Source organism: Harpia harpyja, chromosome 7, assembly GCF_026419915.1.
Source record: "Harpia harpyja isolate bHarHar1 chromosome 7, bHarHar1 primary haplotype, whole genome shotgun sequence".
Lineage (NCBI taxonomy): Eukaryota > Metazoa > Chordata > Aves > Accipitriformes > Accipitridae > Harpia > Harpia harpyja.
The window spans coordinates 34,598,382-34,612,931 of record NC_068946.1 but is presented as its reverse complement, the minus strand read 5'-3'; the positions used below and the strand labels follow the sequence as shown (position 1 = coordinate 34,612,931).

General features: G+C 57.3%; 2 protein-coding genes across 2 annotated transcripts in view; one reads left to right on the top strand and one right to left on the bottom strand.

Annotated features, from left to right (window-relative positions):
* The first annotated feature begins 981 nt into the window (after positions 1 to 981).
* GAD1 (glutamate decarboxylase 1) overlaps positions 982 to 14,550 on the top strand; it is a 35,403-nt gene continuing 21,834 nt past the window's right edge. The window contains exons 1-6 of the mRNA XM_052791865.1: positions 982 to 1,178; positions 2,418 to 2,550; positions 4,534 to 4,596; positions 9,946 to 10,104; positions 10,763 to 11,005; positions 13,726 to 13,816. Of these exons, the coding sequence (XP_052647825.1) occupies positions 2,481 to 2,550; positions 4,534 to 4,596; positions 9,946 to 10,104; positions 10,763 to 11,005; positions 13,726 to 13,816 (626 nt within the window). The 5' untranslated portion in view covers positions 982 to 1,178; positions 2,418 to 2,480. The remainder of the gene's footprint in view (positions 1,179 to 2,417; positions 2,551 to 4,533; positions 4,597 to 9,945; positions 10,105 to 10,762; positions 11,006 to 13,725; positions 13,817 to 14,550) is intronic.
* LOC128143908 (uncharacterized) lies at positions 5,750 to 9,896 on the bottom strand. The gene is made up of 2 exons (XM_052791866.1): positions 8,545 to 9,896; positions 5,750 to 8,156 (listed from the first exon to the last, which is right to left on the bottom strand). The coding sequence occupies exons 1-2, from the start codon at positions 8,691 to 8,693 to the stop codon at positions 7,649 to 7,651; spliced, it is 657 nt and encodes a 218-aa protein (XP_052647826.1). The 5' UTR covers positions 8,694 to 9,896; the 3' UTR covers positions 5,750 to 7,648.

Sequence of the window (14,550 nt, the reverse complement as noted above, 5' to 3'; positions counted from 1 at the left end):
CCTCACGGAATGAAATTCCCTGGCTCCACCGGGCTGTTTCCCCTCCTCCCGCCTCATTGCAGATTCCTCCCAGCCCCTTACGTGCCATCTTTGTGAGAAGGGTTTGGTTTAGGCATCTGCGTAGCTACCGCGACTTGCTGAAGTGTGGCACCGCGGTCACCGCCGCAAAACGTTGGCGAACCATGTTTGGGGGGTGGGATGGAGAAACACAGATTGGAGCTTGTCGGGGGTAACAAAAAAACCAACGTTGTCTTAACGTTTCCCGTTTAAGCAAAAGGGTGTCCGGTATAAAATCGTAATCTGACGGCAACACTGAGGGCGAGTCACAGAACCCCAGGTGTTCCCCTGCGGCCGGGAAGGCGAGCAGCGCGGCGGTGCCTGTGCCTCTGCCACCCTCTGGCGGAGAGCGGGGCGGAGGGCGCTGCTGGCGGCCGGCGGCGGGCACGGCGGAGTGAACCGGCGGGGCACATCAAACCCTCGGCACAGCGGGGGGGTTTGCTAAGCTACAGTTGACCACGGGCCCCGCCTGGCTCACTCGTGGCCCGCACCCCGCGCAGGGCAGTGCCGGGGCCGCAGGGACGGTCGGAGCCGGAGTTCGGCCCCGTCGCCTCTGCCGGTAACGCTGACGGGTGCGGTGCGGTGCCGCCTGTTAGCACAGCCGGCGACCTCGGGTCAAGCCGGTGCCACCGAGGGAAAGCCTCCGGCGCCGTCCGCACAAGGGGCTCGGCGGGGTACTCGCGAGGCAGAAGCCCCTGCCTGGGGTGCCGCCTCCGTCGCTGCTGGGCAGCCCCACCCGCCGCGGGAGCCAGCCCCGCCGCCCCGGGGCGAAGCGGACCGGCGGCGGCGGCGGCAGCCGGGGCCGGGTGGGCCGCCCGTCCCCGCCCCAGCCGGCCGCCCCGGCGGTCCCCAGCCCCCGTGCGGAGCGGCGCGGAGGGGGTGGCGGCAGCCCTGTGACTCATGCCTGCGTCGAAGCAGATCAACCGGCGATTCACGCTTTTAAAAAAGCAAATCCGAGTACTTCTGGAAAAAAAAGGTCATCTCGCATTAAATTCCGCGGCGCGATTGGTATTCCGACGTCGTTTCTGGCGGAGTTTATAAGCGGCGGGTCGCTCCCAGGCTGGAGTCGCCCTGCCTGCCTGGACTCCGGCAGTAAGAGTGTCTGTCCGCTCGCCCCCTCGGTAAGTCTCCTCTAAACATCATCTTATTTTTTTCAAACCTTTGGGCACCTCTTTCAGGATCTGGAGCTTCCCCCCCCCCCCCCCAAAAAAAAAAATCGGTTTTGGTCGCTTTCGTACCTATGGAGGGATAACGGGTATTTTGAGACAGCCAGCGCCTTAGACATTTTGTTAACCTGTTACTTCACTTCCAGGCATTGTCTAGAGAATCTCTTCTGCTTTATGGTTGTTTTCCTTTTCCTCTTAAAAAAGTGAGATACCTGTTTTCCATCGAAATCATTGATCCGTTGCGTTTACACGCGGGCGTAAATCCGCCCATCAGTGGAAATGAATCGGTAGCTACCGACTTGAAAAAAGCAGCTAACAAAGAAAGCGTTCGTTCGTTACCGCGACCTTCATTTTCGTTACAAGGGGAATCAAATAAATCGCAGGTAGCCGTGGGGACAAAGAGACGAGCGGGGCACTGACCCGGCAATTCTCGATCAGCGACCCTGTATTGGTTATCGGAGCGCCGTGTCGGCCAGGAAAGAGCTGAACATCTGGCGAGGAGCGAGGGCTGGTCCAGCACCTTCCTTCCCCCAGACAGACGTGCCTTCTGCCATTTGTGCCGCTAAAGCGAGCGCGGGCGCGGGAGAGCGCTGGAGCACGTACTGGTCCCGATTTGCTGGAACATGTGTGTGCAAATGCACATGCGTGTGCCGCCTGTCATTGGACCTGGGCAGAATGCACCTTTGTGGTGGCGGAGGTTTATCTGCCCGTCTTTCCTGAACGCTTAGCCTGGCGTGTGTTTCGGGCTCGCATGATAACGCACAGAAACGGGTTCCGTTTGGGATTGTAGGTCGTTCGGGCTGGTAATTTCGAAGCCCGCTTTGCACGTTGGTTTCCCTTTGAGGCGAGCCACGTAATTGCCCTGCTCAGCGGCCACCGATATAATTGCGGTAGACTTCATGCTCTGCTAAATCCGTCATTCAGGCGCGGGGGGTAGCGCCTCGGCACCCGGCGAGGGGACGGTTTCGCTCTTCAGCCTGTCGAGGCATTTTCCCGGCGCACCGCTTGCGCCTGGCCCCGCGGCCCCGCCGCGGCCGGCTCCCGCCCGCCCGGCCCCTGCCCGTCCTGCCGCCGACCCGGGACCTGTGCTGCTCTCTGCCGGGCTGCGGACTGCCGCCCGCCGGCGTCCGGACGGGTCTCTGGGGCGGCTCTCCAGGAGACCAGACTGCTAAAACCGCCTTTTCTTCCTTCCAGCAAATTCCTTGCTGCCCACCCCTCTGAGGAATATCGCAGAAAACCCGGGGCTTTTCTGAAAGGATGGCTTCCTCAGCTCCCTCGTCCTCCAACGACGCTCCGGACCCCACCCCAACTAATTTACGACCCACAAGTAGGTTTTAATATTTTCCTCGTTTAAAGTGTTTCGGAGGCTTTCTCCACCTAGGCTTGGAAAGACCGGTTTCGAAACGAAACGATAAATCGGTGAAGCACTGTTCCGCGCCGTTAAGCAAGGTGCGGAAAGTGCTCTACACAAAGAAACCATCTTCCTGGTGGGAGCGGGAGAGGTTGGACCGTGGCGAATGAAACGCTGGGAGGAAAAGCCCACCTCAGCGGCCAGCGCTGCCTTTATCTTACAGCCACACTGGAGGGATTTAGACAATAAACTGAACGCCCAGATGGCCAAAAAATCGGGATGTTGTAAGGGGTGTGGAGAAAATGAATCAGTTGAAGGGCAAAGTTACACCACTGGCTTAAAGCGGGTGTCGTCCCCCCCCTTTACATTTTATAAATGCTAATGCTGTAGCTTCCTTTCAGCCTGCGCTGAAGCCTGTAATCAAGCGAAATTTGGATGCTAATTGTAGCTTTTCAAAGCCTTGTATTCCTAATTGCCCTGAATTCGCCTTGAGTTATTGAGGTGTGAGTGGGAAGCAGAGGCTGCTGCAGGTGGATAGAGAATCAGTTTATAGCACTGCCAGGCAATTCAGACCGTCGCCTACTGAAAATAAATAAAAAAGAGGCTCGATGCTATAAAGCATCGGAGACAAAGAGCGGGCAACAGTAAGAGATGAAAGGCTGTCAGGCACAGCAAAGCGGGGAATAGCTTTTACCCTGAAAGGGCTACGAGGCACGAGCATCGGAGTCATTATTGTCATTATTCTCCAACTGGAAGGAACGGGGGAGGGGGCGAACCGCGGCACCGGGTCTTGTTCCAGGCGGGGGTGACAGGCACTGCCGCCTTCGGCTGAGGTGTCACACGCAGAAATCGAATTAACTGGCAACGCGGCTAAAACTGAGATAACCTCTGACAGCAGCAGCAGCAGCAACAGCACCCGGCCCTGCCCGCCCGGGGGTCCCCGCCCGCCCGCACGGGCAGCTCCCCTGCCCAGCGGGCTCCTCCGCCCGGCCGGCAGCGCCGGGGCGCTTCCCCCGCTTCTCCCTCCCCGGGGGCCCTGCCGCCGCCCTCCCCGCCCAGGTGAGCCGCCCCCGTCCCAGCCCCGCTGCCGCCTTCTCCCCTCACGCCCCAGCGCCTCCTCGGGGCCGGGGCCCCGTCAGCGCCCCCCCCCGGTCGCCCCCTAGGGTCCGCCGCGGCCGGCCCTGCGGCTGCCCGGGAGCCGCGGGCCAGGGGCCGGAGAGGCTCGGCGGCGCCCTGGACCGAAGCCGGCGCCCTCTCCACTTCAGCCCCGGGCGTCGCTCCCCTCTTCCCCCGGGCTCAGCTGGGGCCAACCGGGGCGCGGCCGGGCCGCCGCTCTCGGGGGCTGGGAAGGAGCCCGTCCCCTCCGTCGGTGCGGTCGCGCCCCCGGCGCAGCCCCCGCTCGGGAGCCTCCCGGCGGCGTTTCTTCGGGCGTGCAGGGCCGGCGGGCGAAGGGCCGCTGGCCCCTGGGCCGCCATATAGTGGGCCGGGCCGGGCTGAGCCGAGCCGGGGGCCCAGGGGTGTTCCGGGGCAGGGGCAGGGCCGGGAGCGTCCCTAGTGCGGCCGTCGGCGGCTCGTCAGTGCGGCCGAGGCTCGGCAATGCAAGCCCGATCATCTAGTCAACTACTATTTTTCACCCAATTAATTCCTGAACTCTTTTGTGACCCCATTTCACGCCACTTTATTTTAAGCTGCCACTTCCCTGGAGCCCCGCCAGTAAGTTATTAGATGTTCGGGTCCCGGGTGCCTTTCCCTCTCCTCTCGGCGGGCCAGCGTGTCACCTCGCTGTCACCCGAGGCTCAGCTGCCCCGCGCCCGGCACGCTCCGGCGCCGCCGGGCTCGGCAAGCTGCCGTCTCTCCCGGCGAGGGGACCGCGGGGGGCTGTGCAGGGGGCCGGGAGGGCGGGCACGGCGGCCGGGCAGGCCCGCTGCCCCAGGGGAACGACTCTGTCCTCTCTTCCAGCGTACGACTCGTGGTGCGGCGTGGCTCACGGGTGCACCAGGAAGATCGGGCTGAAGATATGCGGTAAGTCCACCCGTGTCTCGCCGTACGGCACCCCACACACCCACGCTTGGCGACGCGCCCTGCCTCCGCTGGCGCCCGGGGCCGTCCCGCGGCGGGCCGCCACCACCGCCGGGGGCCGCGCCGGCCCATGGCCCCCGGCCCCGGGCGACGGCCCCTGCCGCCCCCTGCCGGCCGCACGGCGGCTCCGCTCCGCGGCCCCGGCCCCGGAGCTGACACCGGCCACCGGCCGCCGTGCGCTCCCCCCCCCCCCCCCCCCGCCTTGGCTTTGCGTTGGCCGAGGCCTTGTCCGCCGCGGGAGGGACGGCCGCGGGCCCCGCCGCCCCTCCTGCGATAAACGGCGGTGTGCGGGCGCCGGCCGCCCCAGGCGGGGGGAGCGCAGGGCCCGCCGGGGAAGCCGGCGGCGAGGAACGAACGGGGGGGGGTTGGCCGCCTCTCACCGTCTGAAATTTTTCAGCCTTATCTGACTAGAAAATACGGATCTCCTGGGGGAAAAAGATTAACGAGAGCCTTATTAAAGAGCAATTCGTCAGCTTGCTGTGCTGGTAAGATAGCGCTGGCAGCCAGTCAGCGCGCAGGCACATGAAATGCAGGAAGGGAAACAAATGCACAATCAGATCGCAACGTTATAGCAAGAGATTCATTTGCAGATAACAAGCTGTCTTCTCCAGATTTCTCAGTAGCGCCTTCGCTTTCGGAGACAAACAGTCAAATCTTCATTTTCTGATGGGGAGAATCGTTCGCCTTAGCCCGTGCCCCTTATGAATAGAAATTATTTCCCATTTTCCCCAGCTACCTCTTTTTGGGGGGATGGGGAATTATTTCGAGGGGGAAACGGGCCTTTTTTCAAAGCAAGGGTATATTTAAACCTCTTGCCCTACTTGCCCGAGTCGAAGCTCATTTGCTAAACGTTTTTTTAGCTGGAAGTTTGGACTGGAAAAGAATAGGGGAGTGAATGTTTAGCCATGTGCCTATTCGAGATTTCATTGGTACCCGCAGGCGACATTAACGAGTAGTCGCTTAGTTCTATAAATAGCTCCTGATCTGGGTTTAATGGACCGTTTCCCTACCAGTCCCTTCAGTGGCTGGAGCGATGGGCTTTTTCATCATCATTTTAATTTAGCCCGGCAAGCAGAACTGATAAAGTAACGCACCGTTAGGCTTGTTTCGTGTTGCTAGACTACCGGGGTTACAGAGGGACATCGCAGCTTCTCTCAATGAGATCAAATACACTGAGAATGAAATATCCCACCATTTTGGATTTGAGAAAGGCAAAAGAGAGTGTAGTAGAGGCTTTGTGAAGGGAGTTCAAAACAAGCAGGGCTGCTGTATTTTTGGGGTCGGGTTTGGTGCTCCGCTTTCCTTTTTTGACTCTCTTCTGGTTTGCACGAAAAATATACCCCGAATAGTGACGGTGATTTGGCATAATCGGATTCGATCGCGACCATTGTTTTTGCTTGTATGAGCCCTCCCACTTGAATCTAACACCTTCACAAAGAGAGGGAAGGTTGCCTTTGGTGTAGAGTGAAGTATTAAGGTTGCCAAGAATCCTAATTAAACATGCTAAACAAGTCGACGTTTGACTATTACAGATGATATCCCCTCGTCCTTACCTTTCACAAGACTTCATTCCGGACCTTAAATATCGTGCAGTCACAAAGCTATAGTAAACCAGGCGTCTCGGAATTGTTCTCTCTGTGTGTATCACACAGAAATCGATTATTTTTGAATGCAAACTTTAAATAAGGGTTGAGCTCAGAGAAAAGGCAGGTCTTGAACAATTAGTCGGTTCTTCCACCTGTGTTGTATATTGTGTGTTTGACATTTTCAGTAATTACATATCCAAGACGTATGTCATTTCTTCTCAAACAACTGACCGATTTAAGGATTAACTCCTTTTCTTTCTGGTTGAAAGCCACCGCCTTAAAAGCGCCCTGCCGCTGCCACACCCCCACGCTCTTCGTCTCTGCACACATCCACTTACAAAAAGAGAACATATTTTAAAGCGGTTTAATGAACTGTCACGGCGGGCAAAGCATAGGCAGATTTTCCCCTGTGTCTGGAGTTGCGTGCTACACCTTTCACTCCCACCTCGGCAATTATTATTGCTGCTGGGACCGATCCTGCTAACGTTTACTTGGCATCGGTGGAAATACTCGACGGAGTAAAACTGCCCAGGTGCGTCTTCAGCTGGTTGGCCCCGGCCAGCTGATGATTCCCAGCCCGGCGAGCAACGCAGGAGAGTGGGATTTCAAAAGCAGCCACCTAAGTTAGCAACTCGGCTCGTCTCCGGAGTCAGTGGGATTTATGCTGCCAAGTCACGCAGGCGGTGCTGAACCCCTCCCCGGCCGCGGATCTCCTGCAGCCGCCACCGACGTGCATCGATCGGCGGCCACGGCACGGGCCGGGACCCGGCGGGTCTGTCCCTGCCTCGGAAGCTGAGCTCCCCGCAGGGCGGCGAGGCCGAGGGTGTTCACACGCCTGCCTTGTGCGGGGCCTGATGTGAAATCGCGCCGGATTTGTGGGCACGTCGGGGACCGAGGCGCTCCCTCGCCAGTCTGGTCTCGCTCGGTTTTTAAAAACCCGGTCTCTTAAAGCGCATCGATGAAAACACATCTCAGTGGAGCACCTACGGCAGGTAGCGGCTGCTGCTGGGAAAGGCTGCGCTCTCCGCTGCTACAGAAGCAGCGCGGACGCTATTTCATACGCTGCTACTTGCTGGATCTCTCCTACACCGACCTCGTTTCTCCCACAGGATACGGGCGACAGGCTCGCTGCAGTCACCCGCTTCCCCCGGGCGGCGAGGGAGCCCTCGAGGGCAAGCTGCCGCGCTGCCCTTCAGCCCGGGGCGCGGGTGGGCGCCGGGGAGCATCCCCCCCCCCCCCGGGGGAGGAGCTCGGGGAACAAGAGGGTCCGGCGGCCCCAAAGCGCGGGGCTCCCCCATGTCCCGGACCCTCCAGGCCCGTGGGATACTGCCGTGGCCGAGAGACCTGGGCGAACGACACGTTGTCTGCAGCCGAACGAGCTGATGCCGGGCGGCAGCAAGTTCCTCCCTTCAGGCTTTTTTTTTTTTTTTTCCCCCCTTTCGTCTCCGCCCTCGAGCCGCCCCACGCGCGGCCCCGCGGGCCCCACGCGGCGCACGCTGACAGGCCCCGTGCGAGGCCGCTCCGAGCCCCCCGCTGCCGCCGGCTTTGGGACGCGGTGAGGGGGCCGGGGAGCCTCCGCGGGCAAGAACCGCCGCGAAGTCGTTTGGACGGGGGTGAGCTCCGCGCCCCCGGCGCGCTGCCGCTGCCGCTGCCGCCACCGCCTCCCTGGCGCGGCTCTGGTTAGGCCAGACCCTTCGGCGAAGCGCCGGCCTCTCTGAGCCCGATGCGGGCCGAACTGGCGGCAGCTGCAGCCTTTCTCGGTCACTGAAGCGCTGCCCCCTCCTCTCCCAGCGGAGCCGCCGAGGGACGCGTGCCCGCACGCCGAGAAGAGCGCCAGTTGTGCGGCGGGGAGCGCGGCTGTTCTTGCAGGCGTCTCTTCTCACGTAATTCTTTCCACTGAGCATCACCACCGAGAGCCTAGAAGAAAGACAAGTGGAGAAATGAAGCAGCGTGAAGCCGCAGGACCTGGGGAAAGAGGATCGGTCCGGAATTCAGTCTAGACTGCACCTGCTTCGGTATCAGCTGCTCCACCTAATGAGCAGGCGAGCAGCACTAGCTGTTGCAGGACCGTTAAAAGCAGTAACAACAAAACTAAAAAAAGCCAAAGCAAACAGACAAACAAGTCATCGATCCTGGACGGCTACTCTTAACTTACGCACGAAGAGAGTTTCCCTTAAACAGTCTTTTTTTTCTCGCGTAACTCGTATTCCTAAAAGCATCATAGAAAGAAACTAATTAGTAGAAGAGCAATATTTATTAAAAGGCAAAACGTCAAGTGTTCACTGAAAGGATGGGCTTGACAAACCTGCCTGCGAACAGCCCTCCTGGAGAGGCGTTCGTGTGCCCGACTGACGCAGAAGGGGCTGCCGGCGGGGGGCTCCGTTTTCGGCAGCTCTTACGGGACTCCCAAGCTGACAGCAGGGTCCGAGGCACAGGTACCGTGCCGGGAGCCATTCGCCCAGCGGCTCAGTGTCGCTCCCTTTTCTCCGCACGGAGATGCAGCCCCCGGGGGCCTGCCCAAGCTGCAGGGGGGCCGGGCGGGCCGGCGGCGGGCGCCCGGCGGGAGGAGCCCGCAGTGCCGGTTCGCCGTCGGGGCTCCGGAGGGGGGGGGGGGGCACATGGCCGGAAAGCGGAGGGCGCTGGAGAGGAGCGGCGTCGGGGGACGGGGGTGCGCGAAGTTACGGCGCTGGTTTTCCTCCCTGCGAAGTCCTCCTCTCCGACGGATATCCACAGCCGCGACGAGCGTTGGTTTCAATTCCTGCTTGTTTTAAAAGAAAAGAAAGAAAAAAGGAGGCCGGCACTGCTCCAGACGTAGAGGCACGATCGCTGCAGCCTGGGAGGGCAAAATCCCGAAGAGCCCAACACTGTGCGTGTTTTAGCGGGCATGGGTTTAACGGATCAAATCCTGAAAATTAATTGTTCTTCCTGCCTTGTTAAAGCAGACGGGTCTCGTTACTCGCCACGGGCCCTGCGTGGCGCCCACCGCCGTAATTCTTGGGGTGAGGGGGTATGTTGCTGCCGTTGCACCTAACCATGGCAGTTGCGATCGGGTCCTGGGCACCAGGGCTGCGTCTCCGGTGAGAGCGGAGCTCCTGGAGAGCTCGGGGATGGTTAGTGTTAGTATCAAAGACATCTTTTCATGTGGAAAATCCGCGTCTCCTGGACACGTGCTGGTACGTACTGGTAACAGGAAGGTGGGGTTGATGAGTGCTACCGGTGTCCTTAGAGCTCTGGTGCTCTCAGGACGGCTGCTCCAGAATGGCTGCTTGTTCTCATGCCTTTTGTGCGTGACAGCACCACGAGGAGAACTGAAAGTGGCCCTGATTTTAATCATACATCATTGCCCCTGTCTGCTAGGTCCATAAACTTCGCCTGCAGGCTGAAATAGCATTGACTCATCCTGAACTCTCTTCCAGTGGCTGATTACTGAAGTGGAATCTGTCTGATCGACTTAATAAGAATTTACCACTGCACTAAATGACGAAAATTTGTTTTTTGCATGGCTGCGTTTTTGCATTTGATGGCATTTTGAGCTTTCCCTCCTGGAGGCAAATAATCCCCATAAATACTCTTATTCCTGACCTCATTAGTCAGATCCAGGGCCAGCACCACTTTGAACTGTTGTCTAGAGAGCTGCTTTAGATATTTCTAAACATGTTGGGAAGTGAGAAAACTCTGACCTGTGCACCTTGCAATAACAATGTAGGGTTCCTGCAAAGGACCAACAGCCTAGAAGACAAGGGCCGGATCGTCAGCTCCCTGAAGGAAAGGCAGTCCTCCAAGAGCCTGCTGGCATGTGAGAACAGCGAGAAGGAATCCAGGTTCCGGCGCACTGAGACAGACTTCTCCAATTTGTATGCCAGAGGTAAACGCTCTTTACAGCTTCCGCTTGCTCCAGCTCAGGCACGGCCCTTAGTAGTCTGCCCTCGCCTTCCTTGGAAGTGCAGCCACGTTTAGACCGTGCTTTTGCTTGGTTGTTTTTGAAGGAAGCTCTGTGTGTGTGTGTTTGCTGAGAGCTGCAATGGCGATGTGTACAAGTTTCCTGAAATGCAATTTTATGTACTTTGGGCTGATCCTCTGCAGCTCAGCTCCAGAGAATCTTCCAGGGTCACTCCAGATCCAGCCTCTGGGAGGAGAGTAATTTTATATTTTATGTCCTCCTCCGTAAAATAGCAATGAAACGGTCTGTGATTGCTGGTACGAGGCCATTGACAAAGAGGGTGGGGAAGGGAAATCACTCCTTTTGCGGGCCTGGGGGGAGGAAGTCTTGCAGTAGAAGGGCAGGTGTGGGTTTGGGTTGCTCTTGGCCCCTGGGAGGTGAGTGCCCCACACTGCACAGCATTAGGGTTGCAGGGCATGCTTTTGGCCGGGGTGCCTCACAGGTGCCCCCGCTGTTCCCGTGTGGGATCTGGGCTCGCCCTTCCCCACCAGGCAAGAAGGGCCGGGAGCCCCAGGGGCAGCGGCAGGTTCAATCTCCACCTCTGGCTCCCAAAGCAAGCACTGACAGCTGGTTTGTCCCGCAGATTTGCTGCCCGCCAAGAATGGCGAGGAGCAGACCATGCAGTTCTTGCTGGAGGTCGTGGACATCCTCCTCAACTACGTGAGGAAGACGTTTGACAGATCCACCAAAGTGCTGGACTTCCACCACCCGCACCAGCTCCTGGAGGGCATGGAGGGCTTCAACCTGGAGCTCTCGGACAACCCCGAGTCCCTGGAGCAGATCCTGGTGGACTGCCGGGACACGCTGAAGTACGGAGTGAGGACAGGTAGGTTCTCGCACACTACTCTGGAGAGTCCCTCCTGGGGCTTTTCTCAGGCCCAAGGTAAAGGGAGTGGGCTTGAGCCCATGGAGGTAAGCCCACACCCTCTCCATGCCCTCGACTCTGCCTCCCTGGAGGGTCAGCTCCAGGGCTGTCTGCAGGCACTGGAAATGTCTCTGCTCAGAAACTTAAGTTATTGATGCTCCATCCGTCCCCAGCGGGCAGGGCTCGGTGCTGTTTGCAGAGCCCAGAAACAAGTTTTTAAGACGTAATCTCTTTCACTTGATGAAATGCGAGCTGTCTGTATCTCCGGGGAGCAATATCATTAGGTAAATGAGGGCATAAATGACACTGAATTTGCAGTTTTTCTTCTTTATGTTCACCAGACGTTTAATGAAAAAGAGACTGAAATCCCAGGAATCATCAATAAAGGAACCCTGTGGATTTCAGCCCATTACCCAGGAGCCCCGCCTGTCCAGGTCGTTGAATCACACAGAAATGCCCGTTTATGATCACTTCTTTCACTGGGTGAGCTGTAGCCAGGCTCTAGAGCGAAGTCTGTGCTCTTCCGGGCTGTTTGGCCTGGAACGTTTTACATCTGTATCAGCAGAAAGCTGGGCTGGCAACGAGCCCTGACTGCTGTACGTACCCAAGCAGGTCAGGAACTGGAGTGGTAACGGTGCGGGGACCGTGTCTCACCTCCGCAGTCCTGCTCCAGCGTTTCATTCAGGGCTGCTGAGCTCCGCCCGGCGAGCAGCCCTCGGGGCAGGGCAGGGGAGCGGTGCTGCCATGGCGGGGCGGCGGGCGGGAGCTGGCGGAGGGAGGCTTTTGTCCGAGCGATGGCTCCTGAAGCACGGGGGGCTGCCTCCTACGCTCTTTAGTTATGCAGCTGTGAAAACCCAACGCAGTGCATTCAAGGAACAGAATCTTGACAACAAATGTGGCGGTTAGCTTCCTGTCTTTTCCCTTTTACGTGGTGGTTTGATTTATTCAAGAGTGTCAGGGGCGTATTTTGATTTTGTGTCCTTAATCAAAGGGGAGCGTATCTCACTCCCAAACCCGTGGGTTGTTGAACAGGTGGCCAGCAGCAAAGCCAGACTCCCTGCGGCCTGTGTGCTCGCACCGTTACTCCGCTATCCATTGCGCCGGGATGTCGGGCAAGCTCTTCCCCTCACCCCGCCCTCCCCTGGAGCTTTTGCGGGACCGGTAGGACCCGTCCCCGGGAGCTGAGGCGCAGGTATCCGATCGGACGCAAGCTCTGTTCAAAGCAGTACCTGGTGCAGCTTTGAAGAAGAGCTGCTCGGACCGTGTGACGACCCCAGGACACAGGCCCTGCCTTCCCAGGCCCCAAGGGCTCACGTTCTCTCTCCCTCTAAAGCCAGCGGGGCTGAATCTGCAGCCCAGCCTCAGGACACCGCAGGCTCGCTGACAGCTTTGGGAGGTCAGCGAAATGTCCCTTAAAATAACCTCCCAAACCGTGTGTCATGGCAAGGGAGAGAAGTGCTGATGCGCAAAGCAAATAGATAAGCCGCGGTGGTGTTTCTGGGCTTTAGGCCGGAGCCGCTTGCCTTCCCGGGGCGGGAGCAGCCCGGCCGCTTCGCCTCCGTGTTCCCCCGGTTTCCCCGGCAGCCTCCTCTTCAGGATGTGCCGAGACGTGGCAGCGCCGGCGGGCTCGCGCCTCCAAAAGGTTCCCGCTGACATCGCTCGGAGCAGAACCGCATTTATTTCTTTATGTCAAAAGATGCTGATGTTCCCAGTGTTGAGCCAAATGCGACGTGACAGGGTCCCTCCGGGCGTCGAGCGCCGAACGCCCCATCTCGGGCTGGGCTGTCCCCAGTGTGTTATCTGCGTGTCCTTTCCCAAGAGAGCAGAGATAAGGGCTAAATCATGACACCTTCCGCCTCCTCTCAAAGTCCGTCATCATTTGTTAGGAATGTCATCACTTCATGCTAGAAAAGCGGGCCCCCAATAGTCGGGCTTAGCGCTTACAAAAGTTGTTAAGGCGACTTCGGCTGAAATACAGGAATATGACTGACGTGGGTTTGACAGCAAAGCCTTTGTTGATGAGGTGAATCCTAGCTTTTAAACCACGTGGGGACAACGCCCGTGCCCAGGGGCTCTTGGGGGGCTCTCGGCGCCCCGCCGCACCGGGACGTTTCCCGCCGAGACCCCGCCAGACGCCGCTCCCGCGGCCGTGCGGCTCAGCGAGCGACTGACTGGCTCCTCGCCCCCCCCTCCCTCGCCCCTACAGCCTCGTTACAAGCGGATCAGCCTTCCCCTCTTTCTCCATTCAGATGCAAATGGCCCCAGCACCTGCAGGCTGTTACTGCCAAGTGTTCAAGTATTCCTGCTCCCCCTTTCCCCCCGAGTTCACAGCGTGGCGGAGGTCGGGGGGCGGCTCTGGAGATGGGCTACTCCGAGCCCTTGCACAGGTTCCGGAGGTGTTTTACGGGCTCAGTCGGCTCTGAGGTTCTCTCTTGTAATTTAAACGCTAATGATACACCATACGGGAGTTCCCTCCAAAGCGGTTTTTCAAGCTTGTGACGAAGCATCCGTGAATGTTGGTTAACGGTCTCCCCATAAGGAGGACTTGCTTGGGAACCACCTCTGCAAGTGTGTTATGAGTGCAAAACCATCGCTTGTGTCAAGAGAGTTGGGCGGTTTAAAATTGAAACCCGAGAGATACCGGTGGAGTTGTTCTAAGTTGCTCTCAATTCTCTTTCCAGGTCATCCTCGGTTTTTCAATCAGCTGTCCACAGGACTGGACATTATTGGTTTGGCTGGGGAGTGGCTGACATCAACCGCTAATACAAACATGTAAGCAGCGTCTCCTTGTCAGCGTCTGTGACTGGTGCTTGCAGGGGCTGCCATCTATCATGGTAGACGTGTATTGTCACAGGCGTGTATAATTTTCTTCTTTAAATGATGATTGCTGCATCTTCAATAAAAGCGTCTTATATTTTTCTTAATGTGGCAGTAATATGGTGAAAACAGTTATATAAAGCTGAACAGTTTTACGTTTCTGATAAATAGAAATGCAAATATCCCAGAGCACATGGTAAGTAAAACATGATGAGTCTAATATAATAACATGAAATTATTTTTCTTCTCTTGGACCAATCTTCTTTATCTCTTTCTGATTTTGTTTTTTAAGCTTTGTCCCTAGACTGAGTAATTCTGCAGCTATCCATATATTAACACTAACATACAAAATACATACAAATTTATTGTCTCTTTTCCTGTTGACTTCAGAGGTAGTAGGCTTGGGGCACCACCTTCTCCTGTTCGTGTGCTGGTAAAGAAGTGGCTTCTGGATGGCTTCCAAATGATTAAAAATGTAACATTAAAAATTAATTTGATAATAATGGAGTTAGTCTAAGATTTATCAAAGTTGTGTGTAAATAAATAAATGGAAGTATAAAAAAAGTAAAATTTTACATCTAGAACACATCAGCGAGCAAACTTTTCCTAATTTTTCTTGACCTCAAAATTAGTGAAAGCTAGATGTAAACGTAAGGTATTATGTTGAATACATGCAACAAAGAGGGTAA

Coding starts and splice junctions, on each gene's coding strand:
- LOC128143908 (XM_052791866.1), bottom strand. CDS start 8,693: ATGGCTCCCGGCACGGTACCTGTGCCTCGGACCCTGCTGTCAGCTTGG. Junction 8,157..8,544: donor GGAGGGCTGTTCGCAGGCAG/GTTTGTCAAGCC, acceptor TCTTTCTTCTAG/GCTCTCGGTGGTGATGCTCA.